General features: G+C 53.3%; 9 protein-coding genes across 9 annotated transcripts; 4 read left to right on the forward strand and 5 right to left on the reverse strand.

Moving 5' to 3' along the window:
• Positions 1 to 486: 486 nt before the first annotated feature.
• NEUTE1DRAFT_110592 (uncharacterized protein) lies at positions 487 to 1,032 on the forward strand (the record flags this gene model as incomplete). Its single annotated transcript, XM_009853210.1, has 1 exon — positions 487 to 1,032. The coding sequence occupies one exon, from the start codon at positions 487 to 489 to the stop codon at positions 1,030 to 1,032; it is 546 nt and encodes a 181-aa protein (XP_009851512.1).
• Positions 1,033 to 2,624: 1,592 nt separating this feature from the next.
• NEUTE1DRAFT_138219 (uncharacterized protein) lies at positions 2,625 to 3,156 on the forward strand (the record flags this gene model as incomplete). Its single annotated transcript, XM_009853211.1, has 2 exons — positions 2,625 to 2,719; positions 2,796 to 3,156. 2 exons carry the CDS (start codon positions 2,625 to 2,627, stop codon positions 3,154 to 3,156), a joined length of 456 nt encoding a protein of 151 aa, XP_009851513.1.
• Positions 3,157 to 3,200: 44 nt separating this feature from the next.
• On the reverse strand, positions 3,201 to 3,983 carry NEUTE1DRAFT_82937 (uncharacterized protein; the record flags this gene model as incomplete). Its single annotated transcript, XM_009853212.1, has 1 exon — positions 3,201 to 3,983. The coding sequence occupies one exon, from the start codon at positions 3,981 to 3,983 to the stop codon at positions 3,201 to 3,203; it is 783 nt and encodes a 260-aa protein (XP_009851514.1).
• A 2,135-nt stretch (positions 3,984 to 6,118) lies between these two features.
• NEUTE1DRAFT_122659 (uncharacterized protein) lies at positions 6,119 to 7,151 on the reverse strand (the record flags this gene model as incomplete). Its single annotated transcript, XM_009853213.1, has 2 exons — positions 6,119 to 6,899; positions 7,128 to 7,151. 2 exons carry the CDS (start codon positions 7,149 to 7,151, stop codon positions 6,123 to 6,125), a joined length of 801 nt encoding a protein of 266 aa, XP_009851515.1.
• A 694-nt stretch (positions 7,152 to 7,845) lies between these two features.
• On the forward strand, positions 7,846 to 11,292 carry NEUTE1DRAFT_82939 (uncharacterized protein; the record flags this gene model as incomplete). Its single annotated transcript, XM_009853214.1, has 1 exon — positions 7,846 to 11,292. The coding sequence occupies one exon, from the start codon at positions 7,846 to 7,848 to the stop codon at positions 11,290 to 11,292; it is 3,447 nt and encodes a 1,148-aa protein (XP_009851516.1).
• A 10-nt stretch (positions 11,293 to 11,302) lies between these two features.
• On the reverse strand, positions 11,303 to 13,065 carry NEUTE1DRAFT_64260 (uncharacterized protein; the record flags this gene model as incomplete). Its single annotated transcript, XM_009853215.1, has 2 exons — positions 11,303 to 12,606; positions 12,974 to 13,065. 2 exons carry the CDS (start codon positions 13,063 to 13,065, stop codon positions 11,541 to 11,543), a joined length of 1,158 nt encoding a protein of 385 aa, XP_009851517.1.
• Positions 13,066 to 13,301: 236 nt separating this feature from the next.
• On the reverse strand, positions 13,302 to 15,041 carry NEUTE1DRAFT_64261 (c-14 sterol reductase ERG-3; the record flags this gene model as incomplete). The annotated part of the gene is made up of 2 exons (XM_009853216.1): positions 13,302 to 14,865; positions 14,956 to 15,041. The coding sequence occupies 2 exons, from the start codon at positions 15,033 to 15,035 to the stop codon at positions 13,470 to 13,472; spliced, it is 1,476 nt and encodes a 491-aa protein (XP_009851518.1).
• A 1,030-nt stretch (positions 15,042 to 16,071) lies between these two features.
• Positions 16,072 to 17,360, forward strand: NEUTE1DRAFT_146815 (uncharacterized protein; the record flags this gene model as incomplete). Its single annotated transcript, XM_009853217.1, has 2 exons — positions 16,072 to 17,031; positions 17,208 to 17,360. 2 exons carry the CDS (start codon positions 16,072 to 16,074, stop codon positions 17,358 to 17,360), a joined length of 1,113 nt encoding a protein of 370 aa, XP_009851519.1.
• NEUTE1DRAFT_95082 (uncharacterized protein) lies at positions 17,355 to 17,630 on the reverse strand (the record flags this gene model as incomplete). The annotated part of the gene is made up of 1 exon (XM_009853218.1): positions 17,355 to 17,630. A coding segment is annotated over one exon (188 nt), but the record flags the coding sequence as incomplete, so codon positions are not given.
• Between the last annotated feature and the right edge of the window lie 258 nt (positions 17,631 to 17,888).

Here is a 17,888-nt window from a genome sequence, read left to right on the forward strand (position 1 = left end):
TTGTGAAAAGGGAAGGATTTTGAAAGTGGGTTGGATTATTTTGGCTATATTCGTTTGTATGTGGAGTGTGTGTACACGGGCTATAACCTAGAATCCAGCTCTGTACGGGCTACAACCCAGAATCCAGCCTTGCACCCATACGGAAGGGTCGCAGCTTGCTGCCCCGAACACTAGTCCAGTCCATTGCCAGCTCGGCCGCCTCCAATTTTCCGATCACTAAAGGCGCTCTCGCCAATCTGGCAGTCCTTGCCTGTGGAGCTTGTGCAACGGGTTCTTCATGAGCTTGTCAGTATCCATCTCCGGCACATTGGCTCGGACCCGTTTTATCCCTGGGAGACTCTCCGCCAGCTGAACCATCACCAAAGGCGGCGGATCGATGCGCTATATCGACAACTCTTACTCCCCATCTTGCGTCTGGGACGTTCGGTAGAGTTTTACCCTACTACAAACCGTCCAGAATTCACAGGGATCGACAGCGGTCAGGTCATGCGGTTATGGGCGGCCGACGAGGGGAAAGGTGAAGCTTGCGAATCCACCAACGACACTATCACCTTGCCTCTAGCCGGGTGCGAAACGTCATATGGATATACGCTAGAGGCACCCATGCGTGGCGGGTACGATTACGAACATCCGAGCTTTGATGCCTCGAACGGATGGAACAAATATGTCAACAGCTTCCCACCTGGTGGACTTCATGTCGACCCAGAACCCCATTACTCCTTCACTCTAGAGTGGATCTCTGATCTGCACCGGTGGATGGAGGGGGAGATACCGGCCAGCCATCTACCTGACGTCCAAGATGATGATTCCGACAATGACTCGATCAAGGTCAGCTTCAGCCAACTTATTAGCGGCTTGATTCGGGCATGGAAGAAAAGCCACGCCTCGAGAGGCTACGGTCTTTATATCTACTGGCCTGGTCAGACCATTGTCACCGTCTTCACTTGGGAGAAGAAGGATATGGACATCTGCAAACTGCTTTGGGAAGTTCAGAGGGGGAAGATTCCGAGGGTGAAGATTCAGAGGGGGTAGATTTCGAATGGGGAGTGTCAGAGGGGGAAAATTCCGAGGGGGAAGATTCCGAGGAGGAAGATTCAGAAGGGGAAGATTCAGAGTGGTAGCGCCCTTCATCAGCCGTCAAGATAATCAACTTCGTTTATCTTCGCCATGGAATCCCCACAGCAGCAACTGTCGCCCACCTGGCAGAACCTCCCCAATCGAACTGATCGATCAACTGGTCAAGATGTCTGGTTCGCGTATTCCCAACAACTTCAGTCTGGCAATTGTTGAGTATGGGAGAGGCCCAGAGTCCCTTCCGTTGACGTTTGTATCCTCCTTGAGAGGTGCACTGTGACGCTAGAAGGGTCAACGGCCTCCATGGAATCACCACTTGAAATGTCGCTTGATCGCTTGGCTAGGTATGCGCCTCGGTCTGACGCTCACCGGTGGTTAATGCCGCTGTGATGGGAGACGAAAGTGATGGTGGGTATGTCTTTGTGGCATATACACTGTGGGCCCAGTCACCTGGGAGACCTGGAGGGGACCGAAAGAACTTTGATGACTATTTGGACGTCCAATGATACCCAATTATTGCCCACTTTAGCTTCCCAGTGCCTAAATCATAGGTAACTGCCCCTCCTGAGCCCCGTTTGTTGGCCAGTTCCGCACGACTTGTCCTGCAGTCATGCCCGTTGCCTTGGAGCGAACAAAGGCTAATGACCAACAGCAACCGCTGGCCCGTCCTCGACTAACCAGCCGACCAAAGCATGTTGTGACCTGTGCAACACGAGCTTTGCCGTCAGCGTCGGTAAAGTTGTAACCATGATCTTCATCTTGCATCTTTAACTGGCTGAGATCCAATGTCAGACATGTCGCCAAGCCGAATCCACACTAGACAGAATGTTAGCTCCAAGAAGAGGCTTATAAGGCCGACAAGTCCGATTCATCTGATGATCTGCGACTCCAAATCCCGATTGGCGATCTATTTACGGCGCGGTCGTAAGCCCATCGAACCCTGTTTCTCGTTGTCTTACGTCACGAGCCGTGGTCTAGTTATATGCCACTTCAGTTTTTAGGGGTCACCTTTGTCGTGTGAGCTACGCCATTTGCTGACAGACTTGTTGTGTTGCATAAGCCGCAATGCTCGCTCTAATTGAACAGCGGGAAGGAGATGCTCGGAGAAATCGTTGATGAGGAAAGATGGAGTTCGTGATGGATGGGTAGGTACGGTACACCAAATGGGGAGTGGGAAAGAGAAGGTGAGTTCGGATAATCAGATGCCCATGCCAATTGCCACAATGATTGCCAAAGACGACCCGTCACCGACTCGCCGTTCGTGTCACGCAAAGAAAGATGGTTCCACATCGGGATATGCTGTGGACTGGGATACAACATTTAAAGTGAGGAGCCCTCGTCGACTGCTCGAGTTGAAATGATCGTTATCCCATCCACTAGGTATCAATATTACCAGACTGCATCAACATCCTTTGTCGGACTCTCATCTCTCAAGTCACACCCATCTACTAGGTACCTCTATCAATATTATTGCATCAATATCCATCCTTGGACTCTCATCTCTCAATTTGCAGCAAGCACCAAATCTTGTTGACAGAACGGAAAGCACAATGAAGTTCTCCATCCTCCCCTCCATCGTCTTCCTCGCCTTCACAACTGGCGCCCTTGCAGCTCCCAAACCCATCCTCATCAACGCCAGGCAAAAGTAAGCCGACCCTCGTCCCTTCTTCCCGTACTCTTCTTTCCATTTCACAAAACTGACTCCTCTCCCCATCTTTTAGCTCCCAGCCCCCACTCACAAACCCCAATCCAAACGCCTCTCTCCAACCTTTTCTCTCCTCCACCTCCTGCTCCGGTCCGCCCTCGCAGGTCGTGATTCCCGTCTCCTACGCCACTTTGTCCCCGGATACCACTCTCTCCCAAGGATGTTATGAATTTATCGACAGCGGTGTGTCGACGCCCGTCCAGTCGGTCAGGATCACGGGTGTCTGGCCGGAGGCGAATAAGTGCCTGCTGAGGTTTTATGAGGAGGCGGGTTGCGCTGCTGAAAGCGCGTTTGGGACGGTGGCGCCGAATACTTGTGGGAGCTTTGTTGGGGGGAGGGGTATTGGCAGTTATCAAGTTGTTTGTCAGAGCACTTAGAGTTCTGGTGGTGGTGTTACATGTAAGGTTGTTGTGGAATGTGTTCAGAGTCGTGTTTCCTCTGTCTCATAAAGGAACCAGTTCACCATCCCCGTGATAAAATCCTCCCACTTGAACCGGATATACCTGCCATCTTCTGACACCTCCAAGCCCTCCAGATCAACTGAACCCTTACGGAGACTGTACATGTCCAAGCCCCGGTGAAACTGGATAACGTTCTGCTGCCAAGTTCTCGCACGAACCCCCACGATTAGGTAGCTCGAAGTTCTATCCGCAACATAATCGTCCCAAGCGTCCAGGAGATCGTCCATCATTTCCTCTATAGTAATGTCACCTGCCGCGACGAATCCGTTTTCTTCAGGCTTGTAGAGAAAGAAGGTAACCATGTTATCGGGGCCAAGCCTCGTCAAAGCGTGATGATCTTCAGACTCGGGAAAGTGAAAGTAACGAAGAAAGGGGGTATCAAACTCGGCGTCAAGGCACAGGTAGAGCGTTACCCTGGTCAGCCACTCGTCAAGGAAGTGGCGCTCAATGAGATGTCTCTGACGTCTGAAAAGAGACTCACGGCGAAGGTTCCAGGTTTTGAAAGAAATTCCATTCTTGATGCCGATGTCGGGTGAAATGGCCACCAAGTTTCCTTCGGTATCAAACTCGCATTCGTCATTGAAAAAACACTCGTTGATGAAGCTCTCAATGAGGTGATTGAAAATCTTTTGTACCAGTTCAATTGGGAGCTCTCTCCATATTGTCGACATGATTACTCGCTCGTTGTCCCACAGATTAGTATCAGCGGGCCATGTAGTAGATAGCCTCAAGGGAAAGCTCATGAGTGCCTTCCATTGCAATGAAGGAGAGTTGGGTTGATAGATGTGATGATCGTCGATTTGCGCATATGATAGGTACCTCTAGCGACGTTTCTCAGAGTCAAGCGGAACGATGGCCTGGTTGCTTTAATGGTTGCTCTTGGACACCTTGGTTGCTGTGCAGCGGCAAGAACTGTGTAGGTACCTACCTAACTGTGAACCTGAGACGGATGCCAGCTACATATAGCCTAGGTAGCTGGCGAGATCAACGATCTACGATCTGGAGATAATAACGTTCTGGCGATTGTCAAACCGTTGCCGAAGGGAAGTACTGGTCAAACAGGGAAAGTGTGGCCTGCAGGTAGGGCAAAGGATTTGAACCGGGAAACATGCAGATCAATGCAGGCGCTCTACATTACCTAGGTAAATACCTCTATATAAGTTACCTACTTACCAGGTACCTCTACCTACGCAGACCACAACAGCAGAGTGCTCGTAAAGGACAATTAGTCGATTAGTAAGACTAATAAAATGAACCAAATAACAAGTGGAAAGCAAAGTTGCGGGCAAGGCGGCAAAGGTTACCAGGGGCACGCTGCATTCTTCTGTAAAGTTTGGCTCTGTTCCTGCCAATCTCAAGTAAATCCTGCTCATCATACCTACCTCTACATTACTGCTACCACCGATCCCTCAGTCGCCTGCACCATCCCACGTCATTCAGCTTTCCCTCACCATCAACAAGTCCGTTAACAAATGACAATCTATCCACGCAAACCAGATGCCCTTTCAATCTTGTAACATCTGCAGACCCTTCAATTCGAGAATGTGTCTAGCACAATCATACAATAACTGATCCGTGTCACAACTGAATGCATCTTGGTATAATGAGAAGTACCAGGCAACATGAGCGTCCAATGTCACTACCTCTAGAAATACCTACCCTAGTGGCCTAGTGCCAGTTCCAACTTATGGCCCGGGCATGAACCACCCAACCAAAAGTGAGTCTACTGATGGCGGCGGCAGCGGTAAATCATCGTCACCTACAACCTCTGAAGGTAGAGGTGTCGTCCATATCTCCAGAATGCGGGTGAGCACCGTCGTCATCAATTTCTTCCACGGAAAGCTGATGCGAGCCCCGCCGTTTGACACCTCCCAGCCTTCCAGACGCAGTTCAATCGAATCGATACGCGTTCCATCCGGGGGTTCAATGTGAAGTGGAGGCAACCCATTGTTGGTCGCGTTCATGAGCCTATTCCAAGTAGGAAGGAGGGAAGCGCGGGGACGGTCCCTTCCCTTTCAATGTCTGGAAACAAACTTTAAGGTGGCCTTTCCGGTCTCGGGAACACCATTGTCGTTAGGCGTGAGCTGAGGATCTGATGAGAAGATACCAGGAAAGTTGTGGGCGTGCATATATTTACCACCGTGGCGATATCTTATTCCGGGTATCGTGTGGTCTTTAACGTATATATTGAACCGCACATGGTTCAGCCAGTGAGCATAAAAATAACGCTCAATAAGGTGCTTCTGGCATCTGAAGAGGCTATCCCGTCGGAAGTTGAACCAAGCATCCTTGAGGATAGCGGCATTTGTAGTGGTAGAGTACATGTCGGAAGCTCGGCAGGAGATAAGGAGGTTTGTGATGAAGTGGTCGAGGATTTGCTGGACGAGTTCGATGGGGAGGAGTTGCCAAATTGATGAAAGTTCCAGTGCGTCCGATAATCTCGTGTGCGGAGATAGAAGGGGCTGAGTGCACGTGGACTGAGGTGAATGGAGGTTCCATGTTATCCGCAATTGCGAGGGAAACAGAGACTGGAAAGGTTGGAGAGACGAACGAAAGGCACCAAGAAGGTTGGAGTACAGAGAAAAGAAAGACAAATGACAAGAAGAAAGAGCACAGAAGATCAATGAAGGGATGGAAGCAATACCTCGTGCGATAAATACCCCTACGTAGGTATCTCTAGAGGTACTTGGCCATATGATGACGTGTTCTCGCAAGAAAGGCCAATTGTCGCCTGGCATGCAAGCCAACAATTCCCCTGTACATCGTTGCAACCATCCCATATTCCTCCGCAATGGCTTCCACGCGCACCATTACAGCCGCTCTATGCCCTTCATCCTCAGTGTCCTAGACATCCCCTCACTGATTGTCCTCAAATCATCCCATTAATCCGACTCATCCCAATCATCCTCATCTTCGCTCACTTCCACTCCCGGTTCAGGAACGTAAGTGTACCCGTTGTACAATCCGAACTTCAACAAGACTTTGCTCATCAGCTTTTTCCAGTTAAACTGCACCCGCCGACCATGGTCCAACACCTCCAAGCCCTTCAGCACGACTTCGCTCTCGCTTGTCCACAAATTATCCTCGGGTCCCGACTCGAGAGTCTGCTCCTTGGTGCGCAGCGCCAGGCCGAGTCGTTCTGTCTTCCCCTTTAGCACCTTCGCCCACGCGTTCTCGACGCGAGGCAGAATTTCCGGTACATTGCCGAATTCTCGCTTCGAGGTCTCTCCGTACGAGTTTTCGCGAGCTGACCGCACTGCACCCCGTAGAAAGAAGGTGACCTTCTCCTCCGCGTCTGCCTCGGCACCACCATCCCCACCTTCCTTGACTTCAACTTCTGGCAGCGCCATTGCAAGATCCTTGCCTTCGGGGCAGGAGAGATATCGACAGTACAGCATCCTGCGCGAGGTATTGTACATGTTTGGGTCCAGGTACAGGTAAATCATGACCCTGCTGAGCCAGTGGTCGCGGTAGTGGCGCTCAATGCGACGCTTCTGGCTGCTAAAGAGCGGGATGTGGCGATATTTTGTCCATGGGTCCAGCAGCTGGGGTAGTTCGCCTCTGGGAATGTCGTCCTCGGAAATCCAGTCTATGTCATGATCGCCGAGAAGGTCGTCGATGAAATGGTTCAGGACTTGCTGGATGAGTTCGGATGGAAGCTTCCTCCAGAGTTGTGGAGACAGTTGCGGTGCGGTCGACATTGCAAACGTGTGTGTATGTGAACTGGACTGCAGAAATCGTGAAGCTCAAAGATGTCGAACACGAAAGAAGTTTGTTGACGGAGGGGAACTGTCCCAGCCCGATAGCGCGCTTTTGACGCAACCTAAACATGCAGGGCATGATGGCCCTTTCAGGCCTGGCGCTGGTGGTGCTGAAACGCAGGGTGCCTCTAGGGTTAGGGCCCAAGACATTATCGTCGTATGCGATGCCTACCTCTATCATCCAACACTTGTAACCCAAGCACCTCAACTTCCTTGATACCCAATGGCGGAATATGGACCATGACTGATCTTGAGTCTGTAAAGCTAGGTCAGAACTTTCGGCGATGCCGCGTTTCCAAGCCTGGGCCGCTACGCCAGGCAGCTCTTGCCCCTCATCGTCGCCCATTATTTTTTCTGACACCATCTAGGCACATCGCTCAGTCAGGTGAGGGCCGTCTATCCGGTATACTGATGTGGTTCGTAGGGTTAGGTTACCTGACCTGTACTTGAAGATACCCCGGAAATCTTCCACGACAATCGTCCAGCGTGCCCAGACTCGACTTCCTTGCAAGCGCATGGACGAGTTGGGATGACCCATTTCCTGAGCCCATTACGCTAGTCCGTATCGGGTATAACAATTTGACCCTTTTCCCGTCCCGTTCGTTCCCCAGGGCGTCCAGTCCACCCACCCGCTGATCTGAACTCCAAGTCATGGAACTTCTGGAAACTTTACTTTTCGGATCCTTTTACGGAACAACACCTTCGTTCTCTTTTTGTGCACAGTTCTTGTATTGATCGATATCACTCACTTTAGTCACTCTTTCAGGAAGTCAGTTACAAATACTATCCAGAAAACGAACCAACACAAGCCAGCGGCATCCATTGAAAAAATCTGGACTCTGCAATGCAAACGTACAGCCGTGGTTACAACGTCCCCCCGCTGCCTATAAGACGGAAACCGACACCACTTGACGCAGCGCCCACCACACCACATGCAACTCATCGACGACCACAGGCATATGCACCATTTACGCCACAACAACATCCATACCTGGACCCTCCACCTCCTTATGCCGGACCAACACAAGCACAAGGCCAAAGTCCAGGCTCAGCATTCGAACTCATCGACCTCATCGACGATTATCTAGACGACTTTGACGATGCTCCCGCTCATAGTCTCACAGCAGCTGGTTCTGGATCCCACCTTCGCCAGCCCTCGGCTGTTCCTCAGCCCATTACCTTCCACAAGGAGCAAACCACGGCTTTTACGACACGGGAGGTATTGGTAAAGGATGAAAAGCCGCCTCTTCTTCCACCAAAAGTCCCGGAAAGACAGCAAAGGCCTGGTACACCCAATGGACAGGGTACGCAGGGACAAACATTCCAGGCTTACTGGCCCGCGGCAAATAATCCGCCTTCGTCGTTGAATTTGGGGGAACAAGCGACGGGGAGGCCAGTGAGTAGTGGGACTAGAGGTAGTGAGACGCCGAGGCATGAGCATCCAAGTGTTCTACAACCGGGAGGAGGAAGGGGATTGTCTTCGCCTTTCCATGGCCGGCCTCGAACTGCTCAAGATGCGCATTATGGCGACGGACATCACCAGCATTACCAGCAGCAGCACCAAGGACATGGGTATGCTTATGGTCTTGCTTATGGCAATGGAGGACACCAATGGCCTACGATGATGGATATCCCCCCCGAAAGGCAACCTCAAGGGGACTATCACAGCCCTCACACACAGCAGCACTTCCGCAACCACAACAATCTTAAAGTGCAGACTAGCATGCCCACCCTCCGACCTGGTCCTCCCCTGTCATCTTCGAGCCATCTCTCTCCATATCCCACCCCTTCTCCGTCAGCATATGCATTCGAACCCCCCTCCGCGGCGCCACGAAGCCCAAGTGGCCCAGTCCCTCCACTTCCTCAACGAGCAGCAACTACCGGCCATGGAGGTCGTTTCGGTCCACCACCGGGGCTGGGAAATGACGAATATCGCCAGCAGCCGCATACTCCATTGACACCTCACTCGCCGTATCCGCCTTCATACAACATGTCAGCTAGCAGCCCGAATCGATGCGGAAGTGCTCTACCCAGTCCCGGACCACCCGAAGATCCCGGGACTTTCGGATCGGGACAAGCCGCCTGGAACGGAGCAAGCGGAGCGGGGCCCACTTTTGACGGCCTGGGCTTTCCCGGACCTCCACCGGGCCCTCCACCACCCCGCGCTGCGACGACGACGGCAGCTATCCCTTTCCCTCCTCCTCCTCCACCGCGGCTGCCGGGACCGCCACCGCAGACGTTGGGTTTCCCGGGGCATCATCCTCACCCTCAACTAGCTCAAGCATTTCCTCCTCCTCCTCCTCCTCCTCCTCCACCACAATGTTTGCCCGAGCGTCCGCATCCCCATTTACAGCATGCCAAGACCTTTGCCATAGCGAAACCACCGCACCCACAACAACAACCCCAACTCCACCACTCCCAATCCCTCCCACAGCTCCAACTCCAACAATCCGAGTCCTCCAAAAAGGAAGAGACAAAAGGATTCTGGTCCAACGCCCTCTCCGAAACCGCCTACCTCGCATCGGGCCTCATTTCCCACCCCTTTGAGTCCACCAAGCACTACACCATTCTGCGCCACTCGCCGGCTGTCATCTGGCACCACGGCCCCAAAACGACCGTGACCATCTCTATCTTTTCGAGTCCCAAGTACCCGCTTCCTGCTTTGCCTTCTTTGCCGCCTGCTGCTGGTGTCAGTTCGGATGTAGCCAGGAATGGAAATGGATGGTCGTTGTGGATCCAGCAGCGCGGGTTTTCTGGGGACTCGGGGATGAAGATCAAGAATTGGTTAGGTGGACGGGAGGATTGGGTCTGTGTGACGCCTGCTAGTAAAGTTCTGGCTGAGGAGTTGGAGAGTGGAAGTGCTGGCAAGACGGGTGGACAAGGATTGTTAGGGTTGGGAGGGGCAACGGAAGAAAGGGGGTGGAAGAGGGATATCAAGCGGACGGAGAAGAAGCTGAAGAAGGAGTTCGGCGACAAAAAGGGACATGTGGCACGCTTGACGGCTGTGGTGCGGGTGCCGGAGGGGTGTGAGGACGGGTATTTTCGGGTTCATTTGTGCGTCAACCCAGATGGTTCAGAAATGGACGACGAGAAAAGGAAGAAAAGTGAGAAAGATCCACAGCCGCTGCTTGAAGAGCAGCGGAAAAGGACGAAGGTGTTGTGCTCGAGCCCGATATTTAGGTTGGCGAGTACATCCACTGACCCTTCGTCCATCCGCGGCGCCTCTCTGTCGACCATGCCGCTGGAAATGGGCCTCTCTCTCACCTCTTTTATCGCGTCGGAGATGGTCGCCTCCAAAATTGCGCCAATCAAGGACCCAATCACTAAAATCATCGACCCCTACCGAGCGCATCCCATCGTTGAAGAACTCGGAATCATTGCTACCGAGGAGGTCAAGGCCGCGAGGGAAGAGGCCGAGGAGGAGGAGCAGGAACGGTTGAGGGAGTTGTTTGGTGCTATGTGTGTTGTTGCTGGTGCTGGTTCTGCTGCGGGTATGGCGACGAGGAGAGGGCCAGAAGGAAGTCAACAAGGGAGCGGAATGCCGGGCGTGGTTGGGCCCGACGAAGGACCGCTAGCGCCGCTGCCAATCCGGTTCGGAGGGAAAGTGGTCCCCGGGACGGGAAGAAGCACAGCGGAAATGGGCATCCCCACAGCCAACCTCAAAGACCTACCAGAGGAAATCAAGCACTACTTCAAAGGCGTGTATTTCGGCTATGCTCGCATCATTCCCGGCAAGGGTGGCCCCATTGGCCCCGGTGGCCCAATGGAGGAGGTCTGGTATGAAGCGATCATTTCTTCGGGCCCGGTGCCGTACGCGAAGAAAACAGCTGTTATCGTGGAACAACAGACCACGGTGCACCTCATCACCGACTTCGGTGCGGGCGTAACCTTCTTTGGAAGCAAGGTGGAAGTGTTGGTCATGGGTTTTCTGCATCCAGTGTTGGACTATCGCGAGACTGGCCCGCAGTACCGGCTCGACGCCGCTCACCAGGATGTCGTCCTTGCCCTAGCTAGTCTCAACCGGCCGAAATGGACCGCCCAATCCACCCTTCAACGCATGGAAGCCGCCGAAACCAACCATGACGGGGAAAGGGGTTTAATAGGAGGATTCAAGAAGACCAAGGTGGTGGAAAAGGGACAGGAAGTGAAAGAAAAGATTAGCGAGGCAAAGGATAAGGTGGCGAAGCAGATCGATCGGATACCGGTGCATAAAGTGGGAATTAGAAAGGACGATGGCAAGGCAAGGGATCGGTATTATGGGACGGGAGGGTATTGGATTCACAGGTGTTAAGGAGTTATGGTTTCACTTACGGACGGGATAACCGAAAAGTATCTCTAACTGTAATGTATTGCTCTAATGGAGATGATAGTAGAAGACTACCCAAGCAAGGTGTCGCACAAAGCGAGGACACCTCCCCGGGCTGGCCGCTAGAGAACAAATGATATCTCAGAGACGGTTGGTCCAACCTATACACGTCAACCCCAAAGATACCAGACCCTCACCCCACCAGTGCTGCTGTCATGTTCCATGCCGGATACTCAATGCTGCCCCGGAATCCCCGCCAGAATGTCGTCAAAAGTTGTGGCTCTTTGCCTCCTCCCTGTCGCCCAACGATGTACTCTAGACCCATTCGCATTCCCGCCGTTACTTGCGCCTCCAGTTCCAGGAGTCACGTCGTAATCTGGATCAGCTTCTTTGCGCTTGCCGGTCAGGAAGCGAGAGATGCGGGAGAGGGTACCTTCTCGCTTCAGCTTCGAGCTTCCGTCTTGTTCTTGGGGTGGCGATGGCCGAGGGTCCCAACTGGGGGTGGAGGCAGCACGGCTTGTGCGAGTCGTGTTGGAGCGCGGGAGGGTTTCTTTTTCCGAGTAGCGGTGACCGTCACGCTCTTTCTTGGTGGTGTTTCTCCTCTCCACACCCTTCTCGTCGCCGTATCCGGCATCTGCCTTTTCCCTTCGACCCTCCCTGCGACTGGGCCTCCTATCCGGCTTCTCCCTGATACTAGCAATACGATCCATGACGGAATCTACCCTCTTCCTCGTGCTATATCCTCGTTTAGGCTTTTCGTCATCCCGTCGTACCGCGTTATGGTCACCAAATGGATCGTGATCCGGCCCTTCTTCAAGGACGTAGCCTGGTTCTGTACCGTTGTTGATCTCTGGGACCTCGACACTAGGTAATGGCGTCGGAGGCTTGACTGGGAAGAGTTTGCCGTAGGTGGCGCCGGGTGCGCCCTCCCATAAGGTCCCATCGGTGTTGTCGCGGTAGGTGTAGACCTGGGTATCGGCGTCGTAGCCTATGCGGGTCATGTTCTCGGGTAGACGGTCGGCGTCTGTGTCGAGCTCTTTCCAGCGGCCCATGGCAACTAGATAGTCTGCTGGGTTGGGTATTCTGCTGCTATAGGTTATCGGTGAAGAGATCGTAACGCGGTATCGGAGATGTACTGGAGGAGGTGGTGGTAATGGTGACGGCGTCGATGATATGGGGAACAATCTAAAATAGGTAGAGCAGTTGTCGGATGACGATACGGATGCGGGTGTGGACAGTCGTAGTAGGAGGAAGGTCGCCGTGATGGTAATCAAGTGTGGTTCAAGGCTAGGAAACTTTCTGTTTGGAATCAATTTGGAGTTGATGATAGCGTTTGTTGTTGTTGCTCTGATGGATGTTTCCTTTCGGGGTCGTCAGGGTCCTCAGAGTGGATGCGGGAGGAGCTTGGACGCCGTGCGGGTCGGACGATGATGTCACCTTTGTTTGTGTGTTACCCCTGGCCAGCGACTGATTCGGTTGGAATGGCAACGCCCACGTCAAGGTGCTAATTTGCCCAATTTGTTTCAGCTTGGTGATGATGATGCTGTGGGAAGGATGTTCCTAGGAATTCAAGGGTAGAGGGAAGTGTTGGGATCTTTGTAGGAATTGCGCATGAGTGATGGACAGAGGGAAATATGGGGACGGACAACGCTGGATGGAGACGCACTGGAGACACTGGAGAATCTGGGGAGTCTGGCAAGTTTGGACCCCTATCCCATCCTCTAAGCCTCCGTGATCAACGACTTGTGCGCCGCTCATTGGACACGACGCCTGTAACGTCGAAACGGATTGACAACTGACAAGTGTAAACACGAGAAGACCAGCCGCACTGGAGACTCTGGCTCAGCTGTTCACTGCCCCTTACGGACCGACAAAACATCCAGGGGCAGCTGCAGAGAACGGGAGTGCGTAACACGTCACTTCCTTCCGATCCCGCTCGCCATGTCATAAGGTCAAACGTACCTCCAAAGCAGCGACGTGACGGGCGGCTTGGGTCTATGAGTATTATAGTTTCATTACACCCCTATTGAGTCTAGCTGTTGGCTTGTTTCGTTACACTATTTACATCATCCACAGTTTCTCGCACCAACTGCAGATAACAGAGGAAGCCCTCCTGGGTATCCAAACCACAACCACACAGCCTCAGAATATCATCCATCCGGCTAGTAGATACCAGGGACAATTCTCCACTTGACAAGCTTCTTGTACTTTTCCCAAGCCTCGCCATACTTCTTGGAGCACTTCTCGTCATCTCTGAGGTCGCGGTGGATCAAGAGAATGGCAAAGTACAAGATGTAAAAGTAAGTGAAAACAATACCCCAGCCTCTCGCCTCGCCCTGGACAACTTCGCGCCCGTCGAGCATGGTAATTGCACCAGGAGCATTGCTGCCGGCGCTCAAGATCTGGTAGCCAGCAATGCCGGTCGGGAGAGAATAAGGCCAGCTCTGAAGCCAGTCACCGAGATAGTTGATGTGGCGAGCGATGCCCCACCATCCCGAGGTAATGAGTCTCGATCCAGTCTTGGTCTGGAGGTAGGTAAGGTGCTTAACACTGGGATCCTCGGGGTTCCTGCGGAAGTTGTTCTTCTGCGAATTGGACAGGCGGAAGATGCTATAGCCAGCAGCCAGGACAGCACCAACAGCAATCAGTCCGAAAGCGCCCAGCTGCTGAGGATGGACGGCAAGGTAGCGAGTCTGAGTCGAGTACATGAAGGGCACCCAAACGACATCTCCGAAGCTCAGCATGAACCCGAAGCCGTCGGTAGTGATATCCATCGTAGTCAAGACGGCCGGCTCCATGTAGATTCCGTCAAAGACATAGAAAGCCTGGATGGCGGTGATGAAGAGAATCGAATCGGTGACGTAGCCGTAAAGGCGGTATTGCTTGGCGATGAAGGCGCAATTGAGAATGATCCAGCCCAGAAGACCAGGGCGCATTTCCATGAATTCCTTAATGTCTACTTGACCGATGAGGGGAAGGGTGATGCGAGGATTGAGCTCGCGACCAATGTAGAAATCGTAGATGAGGGAGCCGGTGACACCGCCTGCTGCTAGCTGGCGCATGTCCTTGTTACCCGGCTTCACCTCAAAGCTGCGGACGTAGACGAAGATGGCGAGGGCGAAAGCGAAGAGGATATTGGCGCTGATGATCTGGGCAAAGTTGTCGGAAATGAAAGTCCAAACGGGGAACTCGGCGCCCTGAGCGATAGTGCCGGCAGCCAGGATGGCCAAGGTGCACATGGCCGAGTTGAAAGCGTTCAGCTTGTACTTGAGCCGGCCGCCGGTGCTCAGCTCGGTTCCCTCGACGTGGTGGCCGGGGAGAAAGCGGTATTGAACGAGCGAAAGGGCGTAGTAAGCCAAAGTCCACAGCGTGGCGGACCACGAGAAGAGGCCGAAGACGCCATTGTCAGGCCAGCCGATTTCGCGCTTGAGCTGGGCGAGGTCGAGAGACTTGGGGTGGAGGAGCGAGGGCGCGGGGCAGCCCGAGATGTCGTTGCAGAAAAGGTTGAAGACGTGGACGAGAATAGGGAGGCCAAAGGTGATGCCAAAGGCGCCGATGCTGTTTGATTGTCAAGCTTGTTAGCCGGGCGCGGCCTGAACAGACGGACGAGATGGAGTCAGGGGTTCAGTTCCGTTTTGGGTGACTTACGGGCCGCCAAACTCGTAGTGCTGCTGGCGCGGCGCAACCCCCTTCTTTGCGGCAGCTTGGTTTTGTTTCCCGGCGGCCATGGTGATGATGGCTGTGATGCTGTAGACGACAACACGGAAAGCGGGGAGAGGATCAAGCTGCCTTTTAAAATGTTCAGCTCCCCCCGATGTTGGTCGTGGGACAACTCAGCTGGCAGCCAACCAAAACAACCGGAACAGTGACGGTCCCCGGTTCGGACGAAGAGGAACCAAAGGACGGGAGCTTCGTTGTGCCAATTGACTGCTTCAATTGCCGGCCGGTGGAGTCAATCGTGCCAGACGGATCTCTGCTTTCCGGCTGGGATCTCAAGTCTTGGCAATTTTCCTTGGCGTCTAAGTACCTACTTACTGTTTATGCTCAAAGTACTCCTGCTCACCCGATGTCCTCAAGTCGGTACTTTGCTTCCAGACGACCATATCCGCGTATTGCTGTCTCCTTCGCAACTGGAGACCCTGAATCGTTCTGCTGGATATCCGCCAGGTGAGCAATGGTACGATTCCATAGTTCGAGCCGCTATCTTGCCTGCTCCTCATGTCCAATCTCTCCTACCTGTTGGAGCAGCAATGTACCTTGGCGAATTCCATCTCGAGTGTGGATGTACCCCTGATCTTCCCGGTCCAAAGGGATGGGCCAATCATGGAAGACCTTGGATCTTGCTGGCCACTCAAAGACAGGGCAGCCTTTCCTTCCATTGCTCGATTCAGTTTTGTTCCAGTGACGACAACCAGGCACTCTTTGTTCTGCGCGCCACTTCCAGAACGGAAAGCCATCACCTAACAATTCCCACTACTGTATGACAAAAAAACAACCATTTCTTACCAACGAATTGATCTACAACCTCAACCCCGCGACTCCATCAGCAGCCAGATCCCGATCCAGACCCAATTCTTGGTCGATCCAAAGTTCTATACTACCACTGAGTGCATGCAATAACCCCTCCTGACGCCGCTGCCACGAGTCACAATCATCACCACCACCACCACCTTACCACGAGCGAGCGCCACCGAGCGCCTTGCCCATTTCAGTTCCATCTCTCCCACTTTGTTCCATCACCAGTCCCGGTCCCAATACACCAAAATGCATCCCCCAAGTCCCAACCGGCTCCTCTCGAGCCTAGTTGCCTTCTGCGCCCTGACCGGTGCTGCCCACGCCTCCGATGACGAATCCTCCTCCGCGTCGCCCTCCCCATCAACAACAGCCACCACAACCTCCACCGTAACACCCTGCGTCGCCACCTCCACCAACGGTGCCTTCTACGACCTCCGTCCCGACATCGCCGTTGTTCCCGAAAAGGGCGTCAAGCTCGCCCGGGGTACGCACACCCAAGACTACCAAGCACGCGGTTACGATTACGGATACAACATCACGCTCAACATATGCGCCCCTGTGGTGAAGGGCGTCGAGGATGTCGTGGGTTTGACGAGCGAGGCATGGAGCAAGGTCGGTGCCTGGTATGAAAAGGGTGGAAAGGTACACAGCCTAGGGCAGGAGTCGGGAGCATTGAAGCCGAGAGGAAGGAAGCTGGTGCTGCAGTATACAGGAGGGTCGCCGTGTGAACCACCAGACGATCACAAGGACGACAAACGGAAACGAAGCACCGGTGTTCACCAAGGCGCTGCGTACAGCAAATACTCGGACGACCAAGACGAAGATCGTGATGACGACCAGACCGACTCCGACTCCGACAAGCGGAAACACAGCAACGCATCCAAAAAGAAAATCCGCCGCAAGTCCGCAACCATCTCCTTCCTCTGCGACCGCTCCCCCGACACTTCCACCGCCGTCTCCTTCGTTGGCACCGATCCCGACGAATGCTCCTACTTTTTCGAGGTCCGCTCGCAACACGCCTGTGCCGGAGCCGAGCCACATAAACCGGGGTCCGTGGGTCCCGGAGGAGTCTTTGCCATCATCTTCTTCATTGCATTGGCGGTGTACGTCATTGGTGGTATTTTCTACCAACGCACCGTCGTGAAGCAAAGAGGGTGGAGGCAGTTGCCCAACTATACTCTATGGGCCGGTATCTGGAGCTTTCTCAAGGTAGGACGTGCTGTTTCCTCTTGGCTCGGTTCCTTTGTGCGGGTGCGGGATCGCAAAGAGATGAGCAAGGTGTAGTATGAATGATAAACTGCGGGGGCGTGAACTGGTGAGGGAGCAGAAGCCGGCTTTGGTTGATACTTTCTACGGAGCCATCATGCTAACTATTGATTGCGCAGGACATCTTCGTCATCCTCACTTCGTCCTGCGCTCGCTTCTTGCCTCTTCGCCGCGGGTATCGATCGTTGAACACGTCATCTCGTGGCCGATACGGTAACAACGACGACGAAAATCGGTTGATCGATCAGCTTGATGAGGAGTGGGACGACTGATTTCAACCTAGTCGTTGTTGTAGAAGTGGGATAGGTATGCTTGTGGCTCGTTTCTTCCTTTTTTTGGTCTCGGAGTATCTGTTCTTCCAATGCTTCTCTTCTGCTCGAGGCTGGTCCTTTCTTGGTCTGGCCGCTTTGTCTATCCACAGCATCATTGGACCGGTGTCCGGTGTTCGGTGGTATCGCGAGACCCATGAAGCTCTTGGCACTTGAGGCGCAGCGGATAGTTTTTGGTTATAGACTTTTGTATACATTTTTTTTTTCCATCGCAACCCTTCGTCCAGTGTACGCAGGGACAGAGATTCTGCTGTGTGAACCCCCCTTTTTGCTACAAGGTCTCGTGCCCTGTGATCCGGCTGCTTGTACCGGACTTGCAGTCTTCGCGCAGGCTTTCTTGCCTTTTATAAGCACAGCGCTAAACGCATCCGGTCATCGATTCCTCCATGCTTCCGGTTGTACTGAAAATGTCGGATCCCAAGCCTTGCAATCCCGCTAGCAAGCTGCGGGTAGGGTTTCAGGCAAGTAAAA

This window comes from Neurospora tetrasperma (assembly GCF_000213175.1).
Source record: "Neurospora tetrasperma FGSC 2508 unplaced genomic scaffold NEUTE1scaffold_3, whole genome shotgun sequence".
In the NCBI taxonomy this organism is placed as follows: domain Eukaryota; kingdom Fungi; phylum Ascomycota; class Sordariomycetes; order Sordariales; family Sordariaceae; genus Neurospora; species Neurospora tetrasperma.